The sequence below is a fragment of the Chiloscyllium plagiosum genome, chromosome 1 (assembly GCF_004010195.1).
Source record: "Chiloscyllium plagiosum isolate BGI_BamShark_2017 chromosome 1, ASM401019v2, whole genome shotgun sequence".
Taxonomy (NCBI): Eukaryota; Metazoa; Chordata; class Chondrichthyes; order Orectolobiformes; family Hemiscylliidae; genus Chiloscyllium; species Chiloscyllium plagiosum.
In genome coordinates, this window is record NC_057710.1 from 34,848,425 (window position 1) to 34,869,513 (window position 21,089).

Genomic DNA, 21,089 nt, shown 5'->3' on the forward strand with positions numbered 1-21,089 from the left:
CTATACTGTACCTATCCTGACCCACCCTAAGCATTGTATGACTTGTGTGGTCCTCTTATTACCTGGCACCCTACTTTCCCAGTACACTCTCTTTTTTCGTTGTCCTTATGTATTTACCTTTTGAAAGCAGTTGTCAAATTTCAGAACAGCTGACTATTGTGAAAAAAGAATTGTCTGTGCAGTGTGAGAACTGTCCGAATAGAAATAAAGCTCCACATTTCTCGAGGAAATCTGATTGGAATCTCCTTTCAGAAATGTGGCGTGTTCTTCTGTCATGCAAAGAAAAAGTGGAACCACTCTTCAGAAAAATTGACTTCATGTTACATTTAGAAATGTAATTGTGTTCGGTCAGAGATGATCAGAAGAGAAATGTCTGTGTTTGGGTGTAAGGCAGTAGCGAGTAAATGTTGATGGGCTGATGATACAAAACATATTAGGTCAGGTAAAGCAACAAAAGATGCCTTGAGAGGAACTATAACTGGCAGTAGAGAAACCATTATCAACACCTATCTTAAAGCAAAGCAATTGTTCTGTTTGAAATTATTAAACCCGATGTTATCAGCATTTATAAGGTGCCTAATTGAGGACATGCAATCTCCTGAGATGAGCCATGATTTTATTTTTGTTTAAATATTCACTTACTGGTTGTGGGCATCACTGGTGAGCCAAGTACTTATTGCCTAGGCTCTGGCTCAGAGAGACAACCACGTGCTGAGAGTCTGGATTCATGTGTAGGCTACAGCAGGTAAGGAAAGCAAATTTCCTTCTCAAAGGAACACTAATGAACCACATGTTTTTATGGCAATCGACAGTGGTTATGTGGTCACCATTTGGCTGACTTTTTATTTCAGACTTTTTTATTGAATCCAAATTTCACCTCTGCATGGTGCAATTTGAACCCTTGTCCGCAGAACATTAACCTGGGGTTCTGGATTACTAGACCACTAGTGACATTACCACTGCCATTGCCTCCCTATGTTGTATACTGGAGCAGGCTCGAGGGGCTGAATGATCTCCTGCTCCTATTTCATATGTTTGAGATTCTGATAGGTTTTGCAGACATAAGTACATATGTATATATCCACCCTCAAAATTCATGGCTTATAAACCCAAATTACATAAACATAAAATGGGTATGGCCAGTTCAGCATTATGAATGATGTGACCGCCCTGCATGTTGTAGACTGTCTGGATTCTACCTTTTTGCCATTTGTATTTCACCAGGAGGTGAAAGATCAAAGAACTAGTAATAAATTTTGCATTACTTAAATCTGCCTTTGCTACCTTTTTTGCAGAAGAACAAAGAGGAAATATAGACCATTCAGACCCTTGAACCTGCTCTACCATTTAATGATCTTTTACTACATTTTTGCACAGCTGAAGTTCAGTGTTTTATAAAGGTGATTGTGTTATCAATCAACCATGAAGTCCTTGGTCCTATGGGTTTTTTTTATCATTTCAAAATTAGAGCATTCTAACTGTATTCAATCGTAGGTTTTCTATTCAGTTAGAGTATGAAATAAATCAGCTTTTTCTTGCTGGAGCATTTGTGTTTTCAAAAGTACTAAGTACAAGTATCTGGATTTACAGACATAACTTAAGGTTTACATATATTTGTAATCCAATTTCTAGTTCCTGAATACTGGTGTTCAATTGCTTACTTTGAGATGGACGTGCAAGTTGGAGAAACATTCAAAGTGCCATCTAGCTGTCCCGTAGTTACTGTTGATGGATATGTGGATCCTTCTGGGGGTGACCGCTTTTGTCTGGGGCAACTTTCCAATGTTCATAGAACAGAAGCCATTGAAAGAGCCAGGTAAAATATAATGTGTGGGGGAAGCAATGGAAGAGTATGTTGAATGCAATTTATTGGACTTGAATATAATATTTCAATAAATCATTATATTATAACACTGTTTAAACCTAGTGTCAATAAAGAGTCATACAGCACAGAAACCTGTCCAAATTTGTACCTGTCCAAATGTCTTTTAAATGTTGTAATTGTACTCGCTCTATGACTTCCCCTGGCAGCTCATTTTTATACACTACCATCTATCCAAAGAAGTTGCCCTCTGGTCCCTTTTTAAATCCTTTCCCTCTGACCTTAAACCTATGCCCTCTAGCTTTGGACTCCCCTACCTTGACTATTCACCTTAACTATGCCCCCCATAATTTTACAAACCTATATAAGGTCACCGCTCAGCCTCCTAGGCCAATATCTAATATCTTTTAATTCAGGAAAGTTTCAGCAACACCAGAGGAAATCTTACTTGCTGTCCAGTTTTGTATATTTTAGTTCCTGCTACTTTTAGTGGGAGGGAAAAGTGAAGCTTGCAACTTTGAAATGTCTCTGACCACATATGCATTTGTAGCCTCATGAGAGGAATTCTGAGAAATTGGTGTTTTGATCACCACCTGTCACAGCTGGTCTGTGTTAGTGAGGCCTCCAGACCTGGACTGATGGACTACATGTAATTTTGACAGGTTTGTTTATTAAACAATGACATGTTTGAGTAACTTTGACTTTAGCCTTCCCTTTTTCATTAGCCCTTAGTTCTGCAATGTCATCTGCCCTCAATACACTTCTTCCTGAGACGACTTTTGTACATTTCCCCTTCCATTACCTACTAATAATAGCCTCATCCTCCTGTGCTCACAGCACTTAAATTCTGTCTCTTAAACACTTCCACTTTACTCTCGACAAGATGGTCCTGAGGATCCATGTATTTGACTATTTATTCACACTAGCTATTTGAAACATCCAATTGCATTACATAGTTTTTTTAAGCACAAAACTTAAGTTGCTCAATTTTGATTATTGTAAATATGTGTGTTAGACTTCTGGTTAGTGCTCAGTCATATTACAAGCCCAAAAACAAATAAATGTGCTAGAATTTAATAAGGCTGATGCCATAAAGCAATGAAACTAATGTCTTTTAGCCAAATTACATGACTAAGTGGAATGTACAAAACAAATCTGCTGGAAATAGGATGTGCATTCTCTTAGAGTGTTGGCAATACACTTGGTTTCTTCACTTTCAACCAGCATTGTTTTCACTATTTTTCTTAACTGAGATTTCCCATTAGTGGTTGGTTCACAGCCAGTACATTTGCAATGTCTTGGGAAACCAATTCATTTTCAAGTCATTTAACAAAATTATACCACAGTAGTAGCCAGAACTGGAAATTTTACATTGTTTTTGATAAACAGGAAGATGTTTAAAACTACACAGACATGTAGAAAAGAATGGTCAATCATCAATTCTGGATTTTCTGTTTTTTTAAAATGTGTGCAGTGAGTTAGGACAGTGCATTTGATTTTTTGTGTCAGAGAGGGGTAGTTCTAGATGAAATATATGGAAGTTGAATGGGATGATTCTGAAATCTTTTAAGACTGACCATGTTTCTTTCAACATTAGATTTTAATTCAACCTCTTCATTGCTTGCTTTCTTTTGCTGTCAGGTTGCATATTGGAAAAGGTGTGCAGTTAGAGTGCAAGGGGGAAGGCGATGTCTGGGTGCGGTGTTTGAGCGATCATGCTGTCTTTGTGCAGAGCTACTACTTGGATCGAGAAGCTGGACGTGCTCCTGGCGATGCAGTTCACAAGATTTATCCAAGTGCATACATTAAGGTTTGTTAAATGTTCTCTTACATTTTCATACGCTTGGATATATATTTCAAAATGCTTTTAATTGCTTAATATGTAATACAGCTACATTCTTCCTAAAATATTATTCACAGTTTTGTTCTGCATCTTTTTATATTCATGTATTTTTGATTGTGAACTGAAATGGGGAAAGGGCTAATCTGAAATCAGGACTTTGAAGGAATTGTTGCACTTATGAAAACAAGTTACTGGAACTCATTTCCTGTTGTTTACATTGCTGCTTTCCAGGGTGTGGGGGAGATGAGGTAAGATGCCACCTGGATGTGTACATGTTGAGATTCAGCTGTTTTCCCCTTTTTTTTCCTCTTTTCTTGTAATACCAAAATTTTTAAACGTTTGTATGTGTGTGCGTGTGTAGGGGTTTAAGAGAGCATTAGGAGTTTTAACTAAGGTTGTATGTTGGTACTTCATAGTTATGTATCTGTGCTTAACTATTTCATACAACTAAGTAAATTCTAAATACAAAAGGCTGGTCAGTGTTTTCTGTTAATCTGAGTCCATCAGGCAAGTAAGTTTTGGAACTTGAGTGCTTAGATTTAATTTTAAATTTTGTGATGACGCTGTGATTGATAAGCTTCAGTACCAGATCATTTTCCCAAGTGTGATGTAATACTTGCCTTCAACTTTGTCTTCCCTCCCCTTTTGCTGCCTCTGTCCATGAATTAACTATGTCAATCACAAAGACATCTCTGTTCTCTGCCTCCTGCAGTGTTCCACTGAAGCTCAACACACGTTGAAGGGAAATAATCTCAAATATTTTTAGGAACTTCATAACCATCTCGACTCAACAATTTCAGACCATTATCTCTGACCCTATTTTGTTGTTTTTCCTTTGTATTTTTTTGACTTAGTAGCATTTCTTCCTTGTCTTCACTTCCAGGTGGAGTTGTTTGGTATTCTGATGTTCACAGCTCTTCTGGACACATTTTTTTGTTTCTTGTTGCTTTGGCACTGTACCACTACTCTTCTGTTCCCAGTCTCTCAACCTATCTCAGATCTTTTTTTGGTCACTTCATCTCACCCCCCCCCTCTTCATTTAACTAAAATCTTTTAAATTTTTAATTATGCTTAGTTCTGATCAAAATCCATTAAACTGAAACTTCTGCTTGTCTCTCCCCACCGTGGGCGGCACGGTGGCACAGTGGTTAGCACTGCTGCCTCACAGCGCCAGAGACCCGGGTTCAATTCCCGCCTCAGGCGACTGACTGTGTGGAGTTTGCACGTTCTCCCCGTGTCTGTGTGGGTTTCCTCCGGGTGCTCCGGTTTCCTCCCACAATCCAAAAGATGTGCAGGTCAGGTGAATTGGCCATGCTAAATTGCCCGTAGTGTTAGGTTAGGGGTAAATGTAGGGGTAGGGGTATGGGTGGGTTGCGCTTCGGCGGGTCGGTGTGGACTTGTTGGGCCGAAGGGCCTGTTTCCACACTGTAAGTAATCTAAACTGTTGTATACTCTGCTGAATATTTGTAGAATTATCTGATTTTATTTTGCATTTTGAGCATCTGCAATGTTTACATTTGTAACTTACTTTTGCATATTTGTATGAGATTAGGTCTCCCTTTTGAAGGCAGTCAGTTAGGTACCATCCATCCTTCCATGTAAATAGCACTGGGAAGTAGCTGCTTTGTTTGTTTCTATATAGCCTGCAAAGTTGTAATTCCCTTCTTTGTTGCTGTCCAAAACTTGATGCAGTGTTAGAGTAATTTGATCACAGTCAAATATTTAGTTGTCATTTTCATAACATCACTTGCCTCTCTCCCAACCTTGGCTCACCTGCTAAAACTCTCTTCCATGCTGTTGAAAGCTCCACTTCTAGTTATTTCAATATTTGCTTTGCCTGGCCTCCACATTCTCCAGAATCATCCAGAACTCTTTCTGGCCTAATACTTTTCTTCACTCATTTCTGTGTTTTACAAATGGCCTCTTGTGCATCCTGCCTTTTTTCCCTTACCATACAATTGATGCCTTCAATTAATCAAGCTTGCCTTCTGGTGTTCTGTGCTCAAATCCCTTTGCTACCTGATGTCCTCATCCTCTAGACCTACTTTGATCTTTGGCTGGACATATCTTTTTTGAATGATCATACCTCCATAGAACTTAGGACAATTTTTCTATATTTTAGTTGCTACTGAATTGGGAAATCAAATGTAAGGAAAGCTTTTTAAAAAAAAGTCACAACACAAAAACAGTGGTGCTTGGACGTTGTGGTTTGTGCAGTTAGCTTTAGCTCAGCTTCAATTTGTCAACAGACTGAAAATGTGTGCACTTTAAGGATGAGCACCTTGATCATTGGAATAAATGTGATGAATGGTGAAAAGGCAATAACAATCTTCAGGGGAATGTAGGCTAGTGAAATGGACAGACATATGGCTGATGCAATCTAACATACGTACATGTGAGATGAATATTTTAGGAGGGATAATGGGTAATTGAATTGTTATGCAGCTGCTTTATATTTAATATTGATTGAACGATTGTGGATAAGAAAAACTTCGCTTCAAGTTTCAGGAAGAAAAAGAGAAATTTTTAGGGAGTTCATAGGAACAGGAGTAGGCCATTCAGCCCCTTGAGCCTGTTCAATCATTCAGTAAGATCATGTCTGATCTCTGGCCCAATTTCATGTACCTACCTTTGACCAATATCCCTTAATACCTTTGCTTAACAAAAATTCATCTTTCTCTGATGTAAAATCATCTATCTCTGCCATTCATCTACTGCCATTTATGGAAGAAAGGTCTAAGCATTACCAGAGTGTTTCTAATATCTCTCCTGGACAGTACAAAGGGAGTAAATCAATAGAGGCCCTCGACAGGGGACTATAGAAATTGCAAGACAGATTTTAAGAAAGCAATTAGGAGAGCAAAAAAGGGACATGAGAAGATACTGAGGTAAAATTAGGGAGAATCCCAAGGTATCATACAAGTGTAAGGGAAAATGAATAACTGGGGAAAGAATTGTGCTTTTTAGGATCAAAGTGGGGAGCAATCTGTATGTGGGACTGGAGGACATTGGCAGAATATCAAACAAGTACTTCACATTCCTCTTTATTGAGGAGGAGTATGGAGGTACAGAATCTGCTAAGGGGGTGTTGTTCTTGGGTAGATTAACATGGGAATGAGGTGGTATTGGAAGTTTTAATGGTCTTGAAAGTGGACAAACCCCAGGACTAGATGAGTTGCATTCCAAGCTACTGTGGGAGGTGAGGAAGATAAGGTTCTAACCCAGATGTTTGATTCCTTTGACCATGGGTAGTGACAGAGAACTGATGTCTGCTGCTGTTGTTCCATTTTTCAACAAGAGTGGTAGAGAAAATCAGGGAATTACAGTTCAATGAATCTCGCTGGTAGGGAAGCTAAATCTTCTGAAGGAAAGAATTAATATATACTTGGAGAGGCAATGTTTGATCAGAGATAGTCAGCAGGGCTTTGTCGGAGGGAAGTCATACCTCACAAATTAGTTTGAAATTTTTGAGGTGGTGATCAGGTGAGAGTATTGCTGTTTATGTAGTTTGTGGATTTTAGCAAAATTCTCCAACATGGGAGACTGATACAGAAGGTAAAAGCACATGAGATTCAGAGTAACATTAACATTGGCTTCATTGTTGAAGAGAGTTTTTGTGTCAGTGTCCAGTGGCATACCACAGGGAACACTGCTGTGTCCCTTATTGTTCATGATATATATGAACAATGTCTTGGGTTGCAGGAGAACATAGATGGATTAGTCAGATGGGCAAATCAGTGGCAGATAGAATTTAACCTTGGAAAGTCTGACCAGGTGCATTTTGATAGAAGTAACAACACAAGGCAGTACTGAATGAATGGCAGGACACCAAAGTTTAGAGGGATCTTGAGGTGCTTAACAGGGTGGTTAAGAAGGCATTTGGAGCTCTTGCTTTTATCAGTGGTAGCAAAGTTTGTAAGAGCTAGGAGGTTATGTTGGAGTTGTATAAAACCTTTGGTTATGCCACAGCTGGAATACTGCGTGCAGTTCTGATCATCACATTTTAGGAAGGAGATGACTGCACTTGAGGGCATACAAAGAAGATTCACCAGCATGTTGCCTGGGTCAGAGCATTTAAGCAATGAAGAGATACGGTCACGTTAGATTAGATTAGATTAGATTAGATTAGATTAGATTACTTACAGTGTGGAAACAGGCCCTTCGGCCCAACAAGTCCACACCGACCCGCCGAAGCGCAACCCACCCATACCCCTACAGTCGGGAATTGAACCCGGGTCTACAGGCGCTGTGAGGCAGCAGTGCTAACCACTGGGCCACCGTGCCGCCCACAATTGTTGTTTCCTTTAAAACAGGGAAGGCTGATTGGCAACCTGATTGAGGTGTATAAGATTATCAGGGGCATGGACAAGGTGAATAGAAGGCAGCTTTTCCTCTTAGTTGAAAGCTAAGTAATGAAGGGCCATAATTTTAAAGTGAAGGCAATATATTTAAAGGAAATTTGGGAAAAATCATAATCACCGAGAGGGTGGTGAAAAACTGGATTATATTACTTGGAAGGGTAGTTGAGGTGGGCAATTTCTTTAAAAAGTATGTGGTTGAGCACTTGAAATTTGATAGCATTCAAGGTTATGAACCAAGTGCTAGTAAGTAGGACTAGTTTAGGTGGCTCAGTACAGACTCAGTAGGCCAAAGGGCTGCTTCTAGGCAGCATGACTGACTTTTGTAGACTGGAGTGGTTTCTTTTAAAATAAATTCCTGAAACTTGCAAGATCCTGAAGTGTTTTGAGATGGGAGATGTGGAGAGAATGTTTCCTGTTTGGAAAGAATCTAGATCTAGGACCACTGTTTAAAAATTAGAAGTTGCCTGTTTGCAGCACATTAAGTGAAATATTTATCTGAGGGTCATGAGTCTTTGGAACTCTCCTGCAAAGGTGGTAGAAGCAGTGTGCTTGAATAATTTTAAGGCAGAGGTAGATAGATTCTGGTTAAGCAAGGTGTTGAAATGTCATTTAAGATAGGTGAGAATGTAGATTTGAAGTTCTCATCGGCTATGATCTTATTGAATAGCAGAGTAGCCATGAGGTCTGAATGACCTACTCCTGATCCTGGTTCATACACACAAATGTAAATAGGGAAGCCTGTTAAGAACAAACTGCACATCAATTTAGGGTGAAACGTATGTGTTCTTTTGAAAGAGCATCTCAAGCTTGTGTTTTCTGAGCAAGCAGTATCCTCAAAATGACAGTCAACTGGCTCCCTTTCTTTATTTACCAACCTTGTTTCAGTTAGTTAATTTGAAATGAATCCTTTAGCTTCCTCCCAGAAGCAAATGAACTTGTGCTTTAAAAGGTGCCAATTTAACTGGGGGCTTTTTTGAATTAACAAAAGGTGAGTTTATTAATTACTACACCTGAGAAGAAATACTAATACAATACGCTGGTCAAATATAAGGTATGAGCCCAAAAAGATTAAAGTTCAATAGCAACAGATATGCGCTCAGTGTCTGAATTGTTCATGAAGAGTGGATAATCGAAGCTTGTGGCCCATTGCACTGGAGGTTTCCAGTGGCATTGAGGGTGGTTGAAAAGTCAGTTTCATGATCCTTCAATTTGCTGATTGCTTGAGATTCTGTAGTTCTGATTCCTTTCGACATGGATTGGATTACAGCATTCAGGGTCAGAGGGAATCTATTTATTCTCTTTTATTTGTTTATATTGGCTTGCAGCTCTCTGAATAAAGTAGGGGCAGAGGGGATAACTTGGGGATGATTCTTAGATTGACTGTCATAGAATATTAATACTTGAATGCAAGCTGTAGACCACAGGATGTTCAATCCCACTAGTACAGTCCACTAGAGTTGTAACTGGATTTTGAAACCCTCGCCTTCAATATTTCTCAAAGGGATAAACACAAAATGTGTCTATGGTCTGGTACATGATCTACAGTGGGATGTCTTGTTACACAGAGGTCATCAGTCGCTCGACAACAAATGGCAATAAATGACCTCGAAGAGTGTGAAAGAGGAAGATCTATTATCCTGGTAGCTATCATCCAGCTAGTTTAAGGAAAAAGAAATACTTTTCCATCAACCGCTTTGCACATCTGCTTGAGTAACCACCTGATGAAGGAGTGATGCTCCAAAAGCTAGTGCTTCCAAATAAACCTGTTAGACTATAACCTGATGTTGTGTGATTTTTAACTCTGTCCACCCCAATCCCACACCGACCCCTCCAAATCATGGGTTTTAATAGTTTAAATTGGCATCCAATAATTTGATATTATTGTACCTGTCACATCCAACTCTTTTAGTGCATTAGTTAATTTGCAGCTTCGCTTTTAAATGTTTACTAGAATTTGGATAGCATTATTCATTCCCAAGGTGCAATGTCAATATCTATTAATCAGCAATACATGATAGAATGTCATCATGTACCAATGGTTAGTGCCTTACCTAAAGCACTGACCAACCTATTATTACTTTGCACATTCTGCTTGCTAATCTCCAAAGATGCAGGTTAAGCTGAAGATCAGAGTTGTAATTTCGTTCATCAACAACATTGCTGAGATGAAGAGTGATACTGATGTAGTTAAAAGGCTGCTACTGTTAGCCATGGTCAACATTACACTGTACGCAGTGCCTGAAGTTCTTGTGTATGACTGTTGACGGTATAAAGACTATATCTTTTTATTTTTCTGTATTTTTGATTGTGGAAACAGAAATTGGTAAGAACTTAGATGAGGAAAGTGAATGCACTAAGTTTTGTGAATGACGCACCAATGTTCTGTATGGATCTTAGTAAGGTCTTTGCCAAGGTCCCGCACGGCAGGCTGATTATGAAGATTAGGTCGTGTGGGATCCAGGGAGAACTAGCAAATTGAATTCAAAATTGGCTCAATGGTAGGAAGCAACGAGTGATGGTTGTTTCTCAGACTGGAAACCTGTAACTGCTGGTGTGCTACAGGGATCAGTGCTGGGACCTTTGTTATTTACATAAATGATTTTGATGTGAATGTAGAAAGCATGATTAGTAAGTTCGCGGGTGATAAGAAACTAGGCGACATCGTTGATAGCGAGGAAGGTTATCAAAAATTTGAGAGGGATCTTGATCAGATAGGCAAGTGGGCTGAGGATTGGCAAATGCAGTTTAACACAGATGTGTGAGATGTCGCACTTTGGAAATTCAAACCAAGGTAGGACTTACACAGTAAATGGTAAGGTCCTAAGGAGTGTTGTGGAACAGAGGAACCAAGGATTACAAGTACATAGTTCTTTGAAAGTGGCCTCACAGGTAGACAGGGTGGTAAAGGCATTTAGCATGCTGGCCTTCATCAGACGAGGCATTGAGTACAGGAGTCGGGATGTTATGTTACAGTTTAGCGAAGCCGAGCCTGGAGTATTGTGTACAGTTTTGGTTACCCTGTTGTAGGAAAGACCTAGTTAAATTGGAAAGAGTGCAAAGGAGGTTTACGAGGATGTTGCCAGGACTAGTAGGCCTGAGTTATAGGGAGAGGTTGGTCAGGATAGGACTTTATTCCTTGGAATGTAGGAGAATAAGGGATGATCTTATTGAGGTTTATGAAATCACTAGGGGCATAGATAGAATGAAAGCATATAGTCTTTTTCCCCAGGTATGGGGAATTGAAAACTAGAGGGCATAGGTTTAAGGAGAGAGGGGAAAGATTTAAGAAGGACCTTAGGGGCAACCTTTTCCCCACACAGAATGGTGCATGTGCTGTACTGTTCTATGTTCTATATATGGAACGGACTGCCAGAGAAAGTTGGGCCAGGTATGATAGCAACATTTAAAAACATTTGGACAGGTACATGGATGGGAAGGGTTTTGGGGGATATAGACTAAATGCAGGCAATTGAAACTAGCTGAGTGGGCAACATGGACCAGTTTCCATGCTGTATTAAAAATAATTTTAGAAAATGGGTGTTAGGTAAGGGCTGAGGATGACACAGTTTGCAGGGGTGTACAGACAGGTAAAAACATGGCAGATGGAACATAATGTGAGGTTATGGACTTTACAAGAAGAAGAATAGAGAAGCTGATTATTATTTAAATAGGGAAAGACTGTAGAAACGTATAGCATAGCGAGATTTGGATTTTGTGTACATAAATCACAAAGAAATCTGGTGTACAGATTCAGTTGGTATTTGGGAAGGCAAGTGGAATGTGGGCCTTTATTTTGAAGAGAATGGAATATAAGCTTGTGAGGTCTTGCAAAAACTACATAAGGCTGGAATGCTGTGAACAATTTTGTGCCTCTTCTTGGAAGCACTCCAGGGAAAGATCCGTAGGCTTTGGTACGGAGGGACTGTCTTATGAGGTGAGGTTGTGTAGGTTGGGCCTGGACTGATTGGAGTTTAAGAGAATGAGAGTTGACCTTATTGAAACATACAGGTTTTTTTAGGGGATTTAACAGGGTAGATGTGGAAAAGTTGTTTCCCCTTGTGGAAGAGTCTGGGTTGAGAGGGCATTATCTCAAGAGTAAGAGGCCATCCAATTAAAACAGATATAAATAAATTACTGTTCACAGGGCAATGATTCTGTGGAATATTTTCCCAGAAGGTTGTAGGGGTTGGATGATTGAAAATAATCAAGGCCGTGAGTTTTTAATTATCAACGGAATCAGGGTTTATGAGGAAAAGGCAGGAAAATGAGTTGAGTAATTTCAGATTAGCCATGATCTCATTGAATGGCAGAACAGATGCAGTGAGCTTAGTCACCTACTTCTGCTCCGATAGCTTATGGAGAAAGGACTGATTTAGAAATCAAGGCTTGTATAAGGGATTGCTTTAAAAACAAGTTACCACCACATATTGCAATTGCTGTTTTTGCTTGTTGGTTCAATTAACAGGATAAGATTGGTTCCAGACAAACTCGAATCAGGGCTATGTGCACAGTGGAATTCAGCCGGTAACAAGTAATCAATTGATCTGTGGAATGGTAGCCAGTTGTTGATAACAAAGGCTTTCTACTGACCAAAACCTCTGTCTCCCATATAGTTAGACAGCTCAAGAATGGGAGCAGTATTGTCTGGAAGGTTTCCGACCTCAAGTGGTGGGGTTGGTATCCTTTCTTTTTCAGTAAAAACACCTAAAGCTTTACGCAAGCCAGTTTGTTCTCTCACCAGTTGCTTTAAGCTGTGGCTCTTAACCAATGAATCAGAGACCTTTATAGTTTGTGAACCAACCACTCCTGCAAAGAACTGAAATCACCTGAAGAGAGAGATTGATGAACAATAATACTGACAAGCGAAAGGATAATCTTAGTGAGTCAGGTGAACAGGGGACATTGAACTGCCTTCCTGGTTTTTCCCTCCACCCATAACAGCAATTTCTTTTGTGTATATCTACGTGTTTGTTGAAGAGTTCATAAGAGGTTAGAGTTTTAACCAATCATTATGTTGACAGTTCTTGTTTCCCTGTAATTAGGATCTATTTATTTGTAATAAATTTTGTCAAGTACAGAAATCTGGTTTGTGCTTTCTGCCAACCTCGGTCTAAAAAGGCAGGTAAGTCAGGGAATTTTGTGTGCTTTGGTAAGATCTTCAAGGTTTGTGATGATCCTGAGAGTAGTGGGGGTTTGATTTTCAGCACGAGACATTCAGTTTATTTGCAAATCACCCAGCCCTCCCTCATACAGAAACACTCGAACTACACTTTGTCCTGTGCCTCAGAACTAAGTTAAAGACAACAGCTATGGTCAGTCATGCTTAAATAAAATGTTAACAAGAAGTGTACAGTATGGCACTGAGCTATGGTATATGGTTTACTCATTCCGTAAATTCTGGGTGAACACCAAGAGTTTTTCCACAGATCGGGTGTGGTATTGGTTGCTTTTCCCAATTTGTTGCTATGCTCTTAGCTTCACGAGCACAATATTTATACAGGTCTTGCAAAATATTTGACATTCTGTGCAGATGATTTGAGTTGTGAGCTTCTGTCAAAATAAATGTTCAAATTTTGAGCTAATAATATATTTTCTATTCAAGAGATAGCTGTTTAAAATCCATTATTTTTGTTTATGTTTCAGGTGTTTGATTTGCGCCAGTGTCACCGCCAAATGCAACAACAGGCTGCGACTGCTCAGGCTGCAGCCGCTGCTCAAGCAGCAGCTGTTGCTGGAAATATCCCTGGACCAGGTTCAGTAGGAGGTATCGCTCCAGCTATTAGTAAGTCACCAGGGCAGTGGCATTTGCAATTTTGCATGATATGTAAAGCTGAGATATTTGCCTATCAAAGTTTATTCCATGAATTCCCTAACTTTACTTTTCTTGATCCACATTCTCAGCATGACTAGAGCTCAACTGCTTTAATGTGTTGGTGGGGGGGTGCCATATATTTTTTTTTCTTGTTCAGTTATTATTTAATCTGTGTTGCTGTATGGTCCGGAGCATGGTTGAAACAAGTATGGTTGAGGGTTTAAACTGTTTTCTTTCTCACTTAATGAAGTTCTTAGATGGTGCTTTGAATTTTGGTCTTGTTCTTCCACTTCTCTTGGCTCAAACATGGAAGACTTGCCATCACCAAACAGTCTCAAATAGTTTAAATCTCCTTTATTACACTCTGGTACCACCTTTTGCAATGCTGGATGGTTCCAGGTTGCACATGAAATTTTGGTGTCCTTTGCTTCTGGTGAGAACTGAGAGCCCAAGGTTATGGGGCCTTTTATTGATTCTTATATGGCCCCTGTGAGTGTCTATGGTTTTGTGGGTTTTTTTCTCAGATACCCACCTTTTTGAGTTTTTCCTACCATGCAGATTAATTTTGTCTGATTACCTTGAACTTATCCATGTGTCCTGCTAGAATTTCTTTAATAATGGTTTCTAACATTTTCCCTGCGATGCAGATTAAGCTAACTGCCTGCAATTTCTTGGTTTTTCTCTCCCTCATTTTTTCAGTAATAGAGTTACATTCGCTAACAGCCAGTCTAATAGGACAGATCTTGCATCAAGAGTATTTTGGAAAATTAAAACAATGCATTAACTATCTTACTAGCCACTTCTTTCAAGACCCCACACCATCAGGGTCAGGTACTTGTTAGATTGCAGCTCCAAAATTTACTTTTCTGATTTTGTTTTGAGTTCCTCATTCTTTTCCATTTCCCAATTTATAGCTGTTTCTGGAGTGTTACTTGTATCTTTGGAGAATGATTAAAAAATACCTGTTTCAATTCATTTGCTGCCATCCTATTGTTCATATCAATTCTCTAGATTCACTTTTGATTGGACTAGTGCTCACATTAGCAGTTTTATTTTAAAATCCTATTCTCAACTTTTATATTTCCAGGTTGCTTTTTTGTTATCATAGTTTAATTGATTTGTTTAGACAGAAATCAGTTCAGCCAGAGGGAAATGGTCTTTAAAAGTAGAGGAGAAAGTGAGGTCTGCAGATGCTGGAGATGAGAGCTGAAAATGTGTTGCTGGAAAAGCGCAGCAGGTCAGGCAGCATCCAGGGAACAGGAGAATCGACGTTTCGGGCATAAGCCCTTCTTCAGGAATGAGGAAAGTTTGTCCAGCAGGCTAAGGTAAAAGGTAGGGAGGAGGGACTTGGGGGAGGGGTGTCGGAAATGTGATAGGTGGAAAGAGGTCAAGGTGAGGGTGATAGGTCAGACTGGGGTGGGGGCGGAGAGGTCAGGAAGAAGATTGCAAGTAGAGGTACTGTTAGTTTAGCAGTCTTCAAAACAGTTAAAGCAGAAGGGAAATTCCTGAAAAGAAAAAGCCAGAAGCAGAAGTCTTTTGAGGTATCAGAGGGAGGGACATCAGCTAGGAAGGCATGTTAAATTGTAAGTGAGCGGAATGGCCTACTTCTATATATTATGGTTTGCAAAATTTTAAGGGTCTTAATTAGAGACATTAACTAAAGAAAATTGCTTGACATGAATGCTCAAACTTTATTGAAAAAGAAATTGACCACAGCTGTACTGGAACTGAAAACTTACAAGTGGATATGGATGACACTTCACTCACATTTGAGTATCAGTACAAACTCCAACTAGTTCTTGGATAATGTCTTTTTGTCTTTTGTGTATAAAAAACTTTGTTATAGACAATAGGTAGTGGGTGCAGGAATAGCCTGCTCACATCTATCCACATTAAACTGCATCTGCCATGCATCCGTCCACTCACCTAGCCTGTCCAGGTCACCCTGTATTCTCCTAACATCCTCCTCACATTTCACCCTGCCACCCAGCTTTGTGTTATCAGCAAATTTGCTAAATTACTTTTAATACCTTCATCAACGTCATTAATGTATATTGTAAAAAGCTGCGGTCCCAGCACTGGTCCCTGCGGCACACCACTGGTCACCGCCTGCCATTCTGAAAGAGAGCCGTTTATCACTACTCTTTGTTTCCTGTCAGCCAACCAATTTTCAATCCATGTCAGTATTTTGCCCCTAATACCATGTGCCCTAATTTTGCTCACTAACCTCATTTGTGGGACTTTATCAAAGGTTTTCTAAAAGTCCAGGTATACTACACCCACAGGATCTCCCTTGTCCATCTTCAGAGTTACATCCTCAAAAAATTCCAGAAGATTAGTCAAGCATGATTTCCCCTTCATAAAATCCATGCTGACTCTGAACTGTCCTGTTACTGCTATCCAGATATGTCGTAATTTCGTCCTTTATAATTGACTCCAGCATTTTTCCTACCACTGAGGTCAGACTAACTTGTCTATAATTCTGTTTTCTCTCTCCTTCCTTTCTTAAAAAGTGGGATAACATTAGCCACCCTCCAACTCACAGGAACTGATCCTGAATCTATAGAACATTGGAAAATAATCACCAACGCATCCACGATTTCTAGAGCCACCTCCTTCAGTACCCTGGGATGTACCATCAGGTCCCGGGGACTTATCAGCCTTCAGACCTAACAGTCTCTCCAACACCAATTCCTGGCAAATATAAATTCCCTTCAGTTCGGGTCCTTCAGCCACTATTACATCTGGGAGATTGCTCGTGTCTTCCCCAATGAAGACAGACCTGAAGTGCCAATTCAACTCTTCTGCCATTTCTTTGTTCCCTGTAATAAATTCACCCGTTTCTGTCTTCAGGGGCCCTTTTGTTATACATTGGCAGCCTCTTGTGAATATTTTTCATGGCTGAATACCGTGGTAAACAAGATGTTTTAATCTGCAATCTGACTTGTCTCTTATAACCATTAGCTGAGTTCAGACAGAAGGGACAATTAAGAGATTTCATTGAGGTTTTCAAACTTCTGGTTCTGGTTGGAGCAGGAGGGGAGAAATTGTTTATTTGTTTTGGATCGGGTGTGCGTTGTGGGGGAAAAGCTACAGGAAAGTGGTAGGACCAGGTAGAAATATTATTCTTCTGGCGGTGACATGATTAGCTAAATGACCTACTTTACTGCTGTAATCATTCTAACTTTGGACAGAAAAACACATTTTCTTGAGATCTTGCCCAACTTGATTTCATTCAAATTCTGTGTTTTTATTCCCAACAATCTTAATCACAAAGAATTAAATTTTGTGAAGCAATTGCATTAATTTTTGTTTCATTTTCAGGTTTGTCTGCTGCAGCAGGAATAGGAGTTGATGACCTGCGTCGTCTTTGTATTCTCAGGATGAGTTTTGTGAAAGGCTGGGGGCCTGACTATCCAAGGCAAAGCATCAAAGAAACCCCATGCTGGATTGAAATTCACCTACATCGTGCCCTTCAGCTGCTGGATGAAGTACTTCATACCATGCCGATTGCAGAACCACAGCCCCTGGACTGAGTTCTTCTGCAACAACCATTGTCTTATTTTGGTGGGGTGGGGAGAAGACTAGAATTCAACGTTGTTAATAAACTGATGTATTTTACCATTGTTCAGCATATTCTTTGAGAACAAAAACTTTTTTGGTAGATATGGAGAAAAAAAGCAAGCAGCAAAACTACTGTTTATTTCCTCTTTTCAAAAAAAAAACTCAGTATTCAAACTTGTGTCTTTGTTTCTCACTTTGATACTCTACAGTATGATTCACAGCCTGTATTACATAATCCAGACTGTGTTAGTTACCAATGATGGTTATCTTACATTCAAATGCTGTGAAATTGCTTAATTTGGTGCTGTGCAAAGCTATTTAGGTGATTAGCTTAGCCACCTTTCTCCAAGCCCAAAGCTGAACTGAAGGGCTGGGTTAAAATGTGGGCAGTGTGAAGGTATCGTTGTTTTAAGTTCTAATCGAGTTGCTCGTAATACATTGAAAACCTTAATAACTAATACCTCCATGCCAGAAAAAGCAAAACTAAGTGGGGGAGAGGACTTATTTTGATTTAGAAAACAACTGTTTTCTGGTTTACATTTTTGAAATTTCCAGAGCAGTCAAAAACAGGTTGTAAAAAAGATGGATGGCAACCTCATTTTGAAAAATATACATACATTACAGCTACGTGGCCTCTCTTTAGCCACACTTTACAGATCCAGGCTTTCTTTATTTGAAAGAACACCTGTATTTGCACTTTATTCAAAAACTTTCTTTTATAGTGCATCCTTAAGGTAGATCTCCTGTACAGAGGGATGTTTGTATTGTACAGTTTGTTTATCACCTTCAATAATGTACTTCGCTTCTTCATTTTTCTTTAAATTTCTTTTTTGCATGTGGGTCTGGCCATTGTTTACTAACATTGGCTGCTTTGGCCAAAGTTTTCAAATTATGCACAGCTTATGACCAGAGATGGGAGGTTTAAGAAATGCTTGTTTCTGATCTGGAAGAAAAATTTTAAAAAGCCGTATATTTTTTTACAGAAATCCAGTTCTTATTCATAACACTAAAAGCGTGGAACATTTTCTTGTGCTATTCTAGTGCATTTAATGCTGAAACATCTGTTCATTTCTCTTGGTGTCATTTCTTTCACCCCCTCCCCAAAATAAAACGGTTCCATTTTTAGTATGTTAGGGATGATAAAGAAAGGGGTTTTTTGTTATCATGTTTCCTGTAAGGAATGCATTTTTTTGGCATTAGATTACTACATTTTGTTAAGATCAACACCAATGTTTTGTAGCCTGATCAAATTTTATCTTGCCCTGTGTGTTTTTAACACGTTCTTAACTGTAGAAATGGTAGATTGAGTTTTTTAAAAGACCACCTGCATTGTACTACTTAGTTTATTTAATATATTGAGTACCAAAATGCTTCTTATCTGAAATTATTTTCACTATTATTACCAGCAGTGTTACAGAGTGCAAATATCTAAGCACATGGAGCCTAAATTTGAATGGTTAAAAATCTGTAATTGTACCGTTAAATCTTTTCACAGTACAGGTGGACATTATACAATAGTTTCATATGCTTGCCATTATTTGCTGAAATCTGAGTTGGACAAGTGAGAAGACGCACCAAAACTGTGTGCCTTTGAACATTTCAGGTTATTGAAATCCTAGTGACAACTTTTGAGTATTCATTTAGGAGCACTATGTATTTGCTGCTGTTCAACGTATCTGCTGATTGGTTTCTGTGAAATGTATTAATATCCCAATTCTTGTTGAAACCAAATGTAAATCAAATTGCATCTTTTATGACACATGCTTGTAATTTTTACAGGAGTTAAAAATGCAGATCAGGAGTTACCAATTTTGATTTTCTTAAAGTCTGAATAACGAAACCAATGACTATGCCTTTGAAATACTTGTCTGCCAGATGGAAAGTCTGTCAAGTTGGAAGTTTAGGAATCTAGGAATGTAGTGAATCATAACAGCAGTACAGATTTTCTTTCTTGCATATCCCTCTTCATGTATTTGAATCTGGATCAACTTCTGCTTTCTGGTTACTAGCTATTGTTGCAAATGACATGCTATTGTAAAGTTTTTAAGGTGATTTGCTAAGGTGGCGGGGAGAGGCAGGGAAATTGCTGATAAACTTGTTTTTAGCTCTCCCTTTTGATGTGTGTATGTGTGCACATTTTGCAAATCTTTATACTATGCTTCGGCACCATTTGTAGAGACTACTAGGATCGAAGTATTATTAGGATAGTTAAAAACAAAAAGTATATGACAAAAATCTGAAATGCCTATCTAGGAATAGTAAAGACAGCCCTTTTTCTTACAGTAGAGTTGCATTGGGTATGCTATTTATTAAAATTAACATGCAAAGATTATGCGCTGACTTTGCAGGGGTTAGGTTAAAATAATGAGGTCAAAATAATTGAGTGCCTGTCTCATGCGATTAAGAAATACTTTTATTTGAATTGGGAGATAAAAATACTGATTCATGAAAACTTGTATTATGCATTGTGGATGTTTTGAGCGTTATAATTTTCTTAATCTAAGTTAAAAGCATCCAACTTGAAAATCTGATTTAAAAATAAACTTCCACTTTTCCCTATCATAATCCATCTCCGTTTTTACTTCAATCGTGTCAGACTTTTGGGTCCGAATTTAGTTCTCTCCAAATAAAATTACAGACAGAAAATAGGCATGGAAAACTGATCTTTTAAATCCAAACAATGGAAAAAATATAGCATCTGCAGTATAATCCTTTGGAAATGAAAGATTGATTTGAGCAGGAGGACTATGAGCTGACAGAATTTCATTTAAAGATCAAAGGGGAAATATGCAAAAATAGTCACCGCATGTAGATGTGAAAAATATTGTCTGTTTTAATAAGTTAGATGCTATCCAAACAAAGACCAATACGTTATATAAATTTATGGTATTGAAGTGGCACGATGTTAACATGAGATACCTTGTAAGTCAGGCATTTTGACATCTGTGGTTTTTAGTCCTTGCTGGATTGATGATGGGAATGGCATTGACGGTGTGCGGCAGCAATGGAAATCTGTCTGGAGTAGAACACTTGACAAAATGTCACCAGTTGTTCTGAATGGAGCAAGTAATGTATGCATTTTATCTTTTAAGCAACTAGTATAAATAAAATGTTCGCAAAGTATACTATTTCCTCCTTTATTTTATGGTCTAGCCTATCTCTTTTAAAAAGTATTGAAGTATCTGAAGTCAGTAATTCTGTTTAAGCTGAAACAATATAAAACTTTCTCATATGATGTGGCTGATGCAATTATGTTCTTCAGGTGTAGACTGCAATAAACGCTTTGCAGCTGCATCATAACTCTTGATGTACTTGATTTGTTTTGACTGCATTAATAGATCAAAGCTGTAAGTATCCTGAAATGCTGCTGCATTTTTACTAGCTTAAATGTACACAAAATGCATAAACAGTTTGTTAGTATGCAGAATAGATTCTGTATACTCCAACTAAAAGTGATAAAGGTAATTATTCAGGTACTTTGTAGTGAAATGTTTTAAGTGAGCAGCAAATACAGGTGGCCCTTGTTCCAATATGCTTTGGAAATGGAGCAGAAAGTTCTCAGTAATTGGACTGTAATTCTTAATAGGGATTAAAGCAAGGTTCAGCAGAAGATGGGGAAAAAATCGCCATTTTAAAATATTCAGCTGTGGCAATTTATATTTCAGTGCCTCAGTAATATGAAATATG

The 21,089-nt window shown here is 38.8% G+C and overlaps 1 protein-coding gene across 1 annotated transcript in view; it reads left to right on the forward strand.

Annotated features, from left to right (window-relative positions):
• Positions 1–20,525, forward strand: part of smad4 (SMAD family member 4) — a 108,015-nt gene extending 87,490 nt beyond the window's left edge. Inside the window, exons 8-11 of the mRNA XM_043720472.1 lie at positions 1,633–1,816; positions 3,464–3,632; positions 13,670–13,808; positions 17,163–20,525. Of these exons, the coding sequence (XP_043576407.1) occupies positions 1,633–1,816; positions 3,464–3,632; positions 13,670–13,808; positions 17,163–17,374 (704 nt within the window). The 3' untranslated portion in view covers positions 17,375–20,525. The remainder of the gene's footprint in view (positions 1–1,632; positions 1,817–3,463; positions 3,633–13,669; positions 13,809–17,162) is intronic.
• Positions 20,526–21,089: the final 564 nt, after the last annotated feature.